The 8,369-nt window shown below is 31.1% G+C and overlaps 1 protein-coding gene across 1 annotated transcript; it reads right to left on the bottom strand.

Annotated features, from left to right (window-relative positions):
• Positions 1 to 670: 670 nt before the first annotated feature.
• LOC111904640 (O-fucosyltransferase 6) lies at positions 671 to 4,291 on the bottom strand. Its single transcript, XM_023900379.2, has 10 exons — positions 3,774 to 4,291; positions 3,619 to 3,678; positions 3,391 to 3,487; positions 3,140 to 3,216; positions 2,938 to 3,026; positions 2,626 to 2,809; positions 2,241 to 2,422; positions 1,993 to 2,095; positions 1,482 to 1,813; positions 671 to 1,254 (listed from the first exon to the last, which is right to left on the bottom strand). Exons 1-10 carry the CDS (start codon positions 3,981 to 3,983, stop codon positions 861 to 863), a joined length of 1,728 nt encoding a protein of 575 aa, XP_023756147.1. The 5' UTR covers positions 3,984 to 4,291; the 3' UTR covers positions 671 to 860.
• Between the last annotated feature and the right edge of the window lie 4,078 nt (positions 4,292 to 8,369).

Genomic DNA, 8,369 nt, shown 5'->3' with positions numbered 1-8,369 from the left:
AGAAAAGATTTTCATTTTTCAGCTTCTTGTTCAACCTCACAAGCCAGGAGATTGTCAATCTGTCACCATGATCCTTTTCATCATCATCATCTACCCAAGCAATAAATCCTTTACGTGGTTCCTGTCAATTTCAAAAGCCACGGTTACAATACCTATAATCGCATATAGTGATATCCCCATCTAGGGTTACGATTACAAAATTCTCAACTACAACATACCTTAATTGGACATGCGTAAAAGGGTCTTCCTGGATTATTGTTAGTAGTTGAAGTCCGAATTACAGCAGCACGCCCACAATCGCATTGAACCATCCTTGATTTGAACATCCTTAGGTGTAACCGCTTCAAACGATGGAGGATTGAAAGAAACTCTAAATTAGGTTCGATCCTGATGAAAAATTAGTATTTGAAGATCGTTGGAAATGTGAAAAGACTTTTATACCCCCAACGTGCAAGGCACGTGGGGTGTCTAACGGAAACAATTGACGGAATGTGAGAATAGGGACTAGGCGGGTTACATAATTAAAAGTTGAGGACAGTCCGAGTTAGAAAAATAAGTTAGGGACCAAGCGTGTAATTTACACTAAACCACAGGGACCATTCGCGTAATTTACTCAAAAAAAAAAACTTTAGTACAAGTGTACAACACACAAGAGTCCTTGAGCCAGACATTGTCAAATCGAACCAATCTTGCTATAATAAATTTAATTACAAAAATGAATAAATACAACCTACCCAAAACATTTCAACAACTTTAACAAAAGCCTCTATATACAAATTTCTTAGGCATGCTATTTTTCATCATAAAAGTACTTAAAATACCCAACCAACCCCATAACAGAAATAAAAAAATTTCAATAATTAATCAGAAAAAATCTCTTGAAGTTCATGATTTTCAGGATTAGTGATTACACTCGAATCTTCTGTAGCCAACCTTTGAATCTCCCGTGTCTTGTTTTCGTTTTCAACATCCTCCTCATAAGAACTATCGGTTTCATCATTTGATTCCAAATCAGGTTTTGACAATATCATTGACTTTGACTTTGACTCTTTGTCTTCACATATGCACGCAACCGGGTTTTCATGAAACTCTCCCCTCCCGGGCTTAACCTCATTGGGTTGGCCCATGAACCCGATCTGATAAAATCGTGTCGTGTTCACAAACTCTTCCCATGTCATGTTGTCACGATCCTGAAACAAACGCCAAAGTTTTTTGGCGTTTGGTCTGACCGTAGGTTTATGCCCAAAGTATCTCCTAAAATAATCGAAATTCAAAAGAAATTAGTATTTCCAAAAGATTCCAACTAGTTTATGGAAAGAAAAAAAAAAAGTTTCTTCCGGGACCACACCACCCCGCCCCAAGAACATCAAGTTGAATCCACATTGGAATTAAAACTTTTAGACTACGCAATATACTGCGACTTAAACCCTGACATGTTTCTACAAGTATATGCATTTTTCAATGAGTATTGTGTTTTGTACCTTCTGCCGGCTAACATTTTAGCCATGTTACCATTGTTGTTTGTGACGAAAACATCACTTTCGTCACAAACGATAAAATCTAGAGCGGCCATACGCGAAGAATACGATGAAAACGGTGCAAGTTCCTCTTTGGTTGTGATAGTGTCCTTGGAATGAATGTTTGGAAACAAAGCTTTTAATGGTGCTAACGTATCTTCACCTCCGTATACTTCACCAGACGCCACATAGATGTGAACATCTCTCCCGTATCCTAATGCTCGCAGCATAAGCCCGACTTCCTCCGGAGTCAATGGACATCTCCCTTGCCTCCGTTCCCTATCAGGATTCCTTTTCTGCATTGCAAAAAACATGTTTTATATCCACATTTTAATGTTTTATAATGATTTAAAGGTGCACACGTATCAAGCTAGACCAGGCCTAAGGGATTTGAAAGACAGTTTTGGGCCCGGTCCTAGCCAAGTCTGTTTGCACCTCTATCTAGCTCTATTGATTGGGTAAAACGAAGCCTTACATGTAAAGTTTTCCACCTTCTTCGAATTTGTTGTAATTCTTGTCTTTCCTTGTCTCCACCACCATAATAGCATCCCGAGAATGCAAGCATATCGGATTCGAATCTATACATTTGAAAATTTTGTCACGAATAGAAAAAGTAGAAATCGAACGTTGAATCTGAACCGAAACCGATCACATTAGAACGGGTTCAGTTTCCAAAATCCGGATTTGATTGGTTCGGGTATTTCAACCTAGTTGAATATGTACCTCAAATGTAAAGCTATGAAATGCTTGCTTTTCTTCCTCATTCGTTCGACTAATGTTTTTCCCATTTCAACAATCGGATCAGTAAACTTCAACGCGTGATAATTGGCTCGACATCTCAATTTCTGAAGATCCGTAGCCAAACGGTTCGATAACCGGTAATCAAACTTGGTTAGCATTACGGCCTACAATAAAGTTACCCGAAATCAATCTCTCTAAAAACAAGAAGGAATAGCAACGTACTTTTATTGATTTGTTATTATAATATTCTATTTTTATTTTTTTATTTCGGAAAATCTATAGTAACACCTTACTGCTAAAATTGGATATATATATATATATATATTCAAAATAGATAACATTATAATTGGCAAGAAAATATATATACCTTTTTCTTGTCGAGTAAAGGTACCATTCGAGATTGATAGCACCCTTGATTGCATTTTCGGGGCACTCGGGTCCGATGAGGATGCACAACTCTCCCATTAATAGCAGGAAGCTCTTTAACGATCTTAACTTCTTTTGAAAGATACGATATAAACCAATCCACATCAAAGATTTCAGAGAAATTGCTGCATAAAATCATTAAAATAGACCCTATAAGAATAGAATCTACCTTGGGAATCGTGTCAACCCCACCCCATTTGTTTTTATCAAAAATATATAAAATTTCATTATGTTTTAAAAGTCGTGTACAAACCTTTGGTCTTTCCAATATGATTTTTGATCAAGTTTTGGAACTACGAGCGTCGCGTTTAGTATATAAGCAGCAACAACTGCATCTGTTATCTGCAATTTTTATTTTTTAATGTTACATTTTAGAAACAAATATATGTGAATAAATTAATAATGACAATTTATTACATAAATTAACAAACTTATTTCACATATTACATACGTACCCCTGTTCGTTGTTGATTTAAACCACCACTCGTTGCTATCAATAAAAACCGATGGGGATTTGTTTTTGCATTTGCTTCTATAAGACACAAATTCAAATTGATTAGTATGTATTAAAAAATAAAAATTTAAAATAACGAACATTAAATGCATGATTCATGTTCCTTGAATTAGATAATATAAGTGTATCCGAAAACGGGTATTTAAAGATTTTTTTTATAATTAAAGTATTAAATAAAAACAAAAAACAAACCTAAAAAATTCTGATTTTTTTCCGAGCAACCGTAGTAGAACTGGGAGTGACTTGACTGCCATAGATTCCGGCGAACAAGCTCTTGTGTTCTCGAATGCTTCAAAATTCATAACAAATAATAAAAAAAAGTCGAACAGAATAAAATTTGTTAATTCTATGTAATTAAAAAAACATCAAATTGTAAATAAAAAAAGCGTAAAAACAGAGCAAATCCAATGTAACGCTTACCGGAACAAGAAAAGCTGTCGGCTTTCGGGCATTTGAACGCACCTCGATGTATTGATCAGACTGTAAACAAGAATATTAAATTTGATTGAAGTAATGATTAGGTCAAAATGAGATTCAAGATTTATGAATGGGTTTTTGGTTATGTTTATGTTTACCTTATGGTGGGAATGGAATTGGTCGTGGTTGATTGGTGGAGAAAGGAATGATAAAACGGCGAAAAGGAATAAAATACAACCGGCGACGGCGGAGATAAAAGGGAGTAGATGATGGAGGTGGAGGCGGCGACGGTGGCAGAGTATTACACCTTGAAAGATACCGATACCGATGTAAACAGCGTTGTTATGATGATGGGTTTTCTTCTTCATGGTTGATGGGTTTTCTCTTTAGCTGATCAAATTAAACAACAATGGTGGTGTCAATGGCGGTGGAGGTGGAGGTGGCGATGGCGATGGTGGTGGTTGTATTTATTTTCCGATGATACATGGTTTTTCATGGCGTCGCAACCGCAACAGCGTCATCATCAACAGAAAGGTTGTTGCCATTGTGCGATTATGCTTCTGGGTTTTTTTGAAGGATTCTGATTCTTGCAGATGAATACCAGAAATTTTGTAGAGAGAGAAAGAGAGAATGAGGAGAGAGAATGTGGGCCAGGGACTCCGGCCTTCACCTCGATGGAATCGCAAGCAAGAAATCTTAGTTGGATTTTTGATACGTTTGTATAAATCGTAATAATAGTTCCAAAAAGGTCCCTCAAGTTTATTCTGTTTTGCACAAACCGAATAAATGTATTTAGTTTTTTAAAAAAAGGTAAAGAAATAACATTTAAAACAAGACAAAATTACATAAATGGTCCTCATGGTTGACAAAATCGACCAATTATGGTCCTTATGACGAATTCTTTACACAGATGGTCCCTGTGGTTTCAAAATCTTGCAAAGACAGTCTTTTTGACTAACGGCGTTAACTTTTTCAGTTGAGTCCTATGTGAAATGACATATTTGCCCTTCATGCATAAGGACGCTTTATGTAATATGTTTCTACCACAGGGACCATTTATGTAATTTTCTCTATTATTTATTATTCTTTTATTTATTTTAATTATATATTTAAGGATTTAGATTTGTTTAAATTTATTGTTTAATATATATATATATATATATATATATATATATATATATATATATATATATATATATATATATATATATATGCTAACATTTTTTAACGTTTTGCTCAAATTATTTTTTCTAATCTTTTTGACATTTTCTTCAAGTAAATTTATTAATGTTTTTTATGTTGACGTTTTATTCAAGTATTATTTATCTATTTTTTTGACATTATGTTCGAATACATTTTTCAACATATAGTATGTTTATATTTGTTAAAGGATTTCACGGCTATTGTAATTATAATTCGTAACTTAATTCACTTTTAATTATGTTTTCATTTTTTTTCTTTTATCAGGTTATATAATTATTATTTTTTAATTCAAATATTTAACTATATAAGGTTGTATAATTATTATTTTTGTAAACTAATTTATTAACATTTTTTTACAAAAAAGTGTAAAATGTTTGTTAAACGTGAATATGATTAATATATATTAGGTAGACATAGGTTAAGCTGAGACCGCCTCACAACGTTGCCGAGAACGACCAAGTCATTTCACATTGGATTTAAATGTAATTGTTTTGAGTGAATTTTTTTTTTTTAGCAGTGTTGTAAAAAATCACAACGCAAGGGCCTCTAATCGGTCAGGTAGCGCTTAGGGATTAAACTGAGATTAATCGGGACCTAATTGTGATTTTTTATAACACTGCTTAAAAAAAAAAAAAAAAAAAAAAAAAAAAAAAAAAAAACCTCGAAATAATTACATTTAAATCCAATATGAAATGACCTAGACGTTCTTGGCAACATTTTGAGGCGGTCTCAGCGTAGCCTATGTCTACCTAATCTATATTAATCATATTCACGTTTAACAAACATTTTACATTTTTTTTTATAAAAAATGTTAATAAATTATCTTACAAAAATAATAATTATATAACCTTATATAGTTAAATATTTGAATTAAAAAATAATAATTATATAACCTGATAAAAGAAAAAAAATGAAAACATAATTAAAAGTGAATTAAGTTACGAATTATAATTACAATAGTCGTGAAATCTTTTAACAAATATAAACATACTATATGTTGAAAAATGTATTCAAACATAACGTCAAAAAAATAAATAAATAAATAAATAATATTCGAATAAAACGTCAACATAAAAAACATTAATAAATTTATTTGAAGAAAATGTCAAAAAGATTAGAAAAAATAATTTGAGCAAAAAGTTAAAAAATGTTAGCATGTATATATATATATATATATATATATATATATATATATATATATATATATATATATATATATATATATATATATATATATTAAACAATAAATTTAAACAAATCTAAATCCTTAAATATATAATTAAAATAAATAAAAAAATAATAAATAATAGAGAAAATTACATAAATGGTCCCTGTGGTAGAAACATATTACATAAAGCGTCCTTATGCATGAAGGGCAAATATGTCATTTCACATAGGACTTAACTGAAAAAGTTAACGCCGTTAATCAAAAGGACCATCTTTGCAAGATTTTGAAACCACAGGGACCATCTGTGTAAAGAATTCGTCATAAGGACCATAATTGATCGATTTTGTCAACCATGCGGACCATTTATGTAATTTTGTCTTAAAACAATGAAGGTTTTATCTAGGCAATGCAGATATTTACGAAATATATTCAAATAATAAATAATTAGGCGACATATAAATGATACAATTACTTTTTTTTAGGAGAAACCTATATAAGCTTTTATCATGTAAATGATTAATAGTTATAATTGAAATGAATTATTCCTGATTATGTTTTATTAAATTATAAACTAGTATCTAAGCATTAATTTTCAGAATATTTATTTTTAGATGGAAAATTATTAAAAATTCGTTTCATTTTGCATATAAACGTGTCCTCTGTAAGTATAATTGCTATACTTTATTAGTCAATGCCCAAATAAGTTATTTGCATCAAAATATATACAAATTAGATGTACCAAATTATTAAAGTCTGAACATTCAAACTCACACTTTTATCATCATATCCATATAACATTGAGTTGAACAAATATATATAATGTTTATCCTATATTTATCTCTTATCTAATCATCTTGGTTATTATCTAATGTTAATGTGTAGCCTTCATGTCTTACAGCACAAAGTGAACTAAAATTTTGAATTTTATTTTTGAATTTCATCATATATGTTATGTTTTATTTTTAATTTCCAAAAAAAATGTTTTAACCATTTAGTGTATCGATGGGTACTTAAGGATGTTATGTTTTATTTTTAATTTCCAAAAAAAATGTTTTAACCATTTAGTGTATCGATGGGTACTTAAGGATGTACCACTACAAAGTCAAAATTGAGTTACCAGAAACTACATGTAATCTTTAGAATTTTATGTGTGATATCATTTACATGTAATCTTTAGATTTTTATGTGTGAAATCATTAATTATAGTATATGTCGGTATATCCAACTTGGCTCACCGGCTTGTAATCATTAATTATGTCATATATCAATGTATCCAACCTGACTAACCAACATATCTAGGTGCAAATTCAAATATGTAATTGATAAAATTAAAAAATCCAGCAGAGTTACCATATGAGTCAAAAAAAAAAAAAAGACAAGTCTATCAAAAATACTAAAGTAAGCATTCAATACTAAGTCAGAGATTTTAGATGTGAACCACTTGGGTTGTGGTGAGTGGTGACATGGTAAGACATGTGGAAGATATGGTGAATAACCTTATTGATTCATGTTCAAATCCTGACACTACTCAACTTATGTGGTCATGGAGGTTTGTCTGTAGTGACTACAAGGCATGAAGTATAGTCTTTATGTTTGCAACAGGGGATTAGTCGGTGCGCGAAAGCTGACCCGTAAACCCTCATTAGAAAATTTCATTTCCAAAAAATAAAGATGTAGATGTGAATAATGAATTTTATAGTTACCAAATAACTTCTAGTCTAACGGTATTAAATGTTGTTTTCCTCTTTGAGGTTGAGGGTTCAAGTCTCATCCATTTTTTCCAAAAAAAGACGTATATTAATCATGTTTCTTTTTCTTCATTAAACAAGCAATATATTATCAAATTACTAGGTTAAAGATATTGATAGATATATAAGAAATTGTCAAATGAATACCATATTGACTAATTGATATATTATTTCGAAACTTATAGATAAATTGATATATACAGCTAGAATAAATATATTAAGAACAGATAAAACTTATCGAAGGACATGGTAACGGAAACAAAGTAGAGGGGCTATTTTTGTAGTAAAAACAACATCAGGAATCTCCTGCAAAATGTAAGAAACTCTAGTGGTTTTTTATGTGATTTGTTTTAGGATATTGTAGACAAATCAAAAAGGCTCGAGGATCTCGCCACCTGGCAATAACAAAGAATCCCAGCCACTCATAGTACAACCTCATTAATTGGTCAATTACAAGCAAAAAAGAAGGGCCGGGTAAGGATGGTTTGTTGAAAGAGAAAGGTATAACTGTAAAAAAAAAAAAAAATCATATATTTAATAATTTTGCGAAAAAGGATTTACATATTTATTTATATTGTGTTAAATAATTTGGCAAAATACATATTATTTAAGAGAAAATGTAAACGAATTTTAGG

This window comes from Lactuca sativa, chromosome 8 (genome assembly GCF_002870075.4).
Source record: "Lactuca sativa cultivar Salinas chromosome 8, Lsat_Salinas_v11, whole genome shotgun sequence".
In the NCBI taxonomy this organism is placed as follows: Eukaryota; Viridiplantae; Streptophyta; class Magnoliopsida; order Asterales; family Asteraceae; genus Lactuca; species Lactuca sativa.
Note: the sequence above shows the minus strand (reverse complement) of the source record. Positions and strands in the feature narration are given on the sequence as shown.

Excerpts from the sequence above, each read along its gene's own strand:
- LOC111904640 (XM_023900379.2), bottom strand. The coding sequence starts at position 3,983 with ATGAAGAAGAAAACCCATCATCATAACAACGCTGTTTACATCGGTATC. Across the intron at positions 2,096-2,240 it reads TTCATAGCTTTACATTTGAG|ATTCGAATCCGATATGCTTG; the intron begins GTACATATTCAA and ends TCAAATGTATAG. Across the intron at positions 1,255-1,481 it reads AAAATGTTAGCCGGCAGAAG|GAGATACTTTGGGCATAAAC; the intron begins GTACAAAACACA and ends CGATTATTTTAG.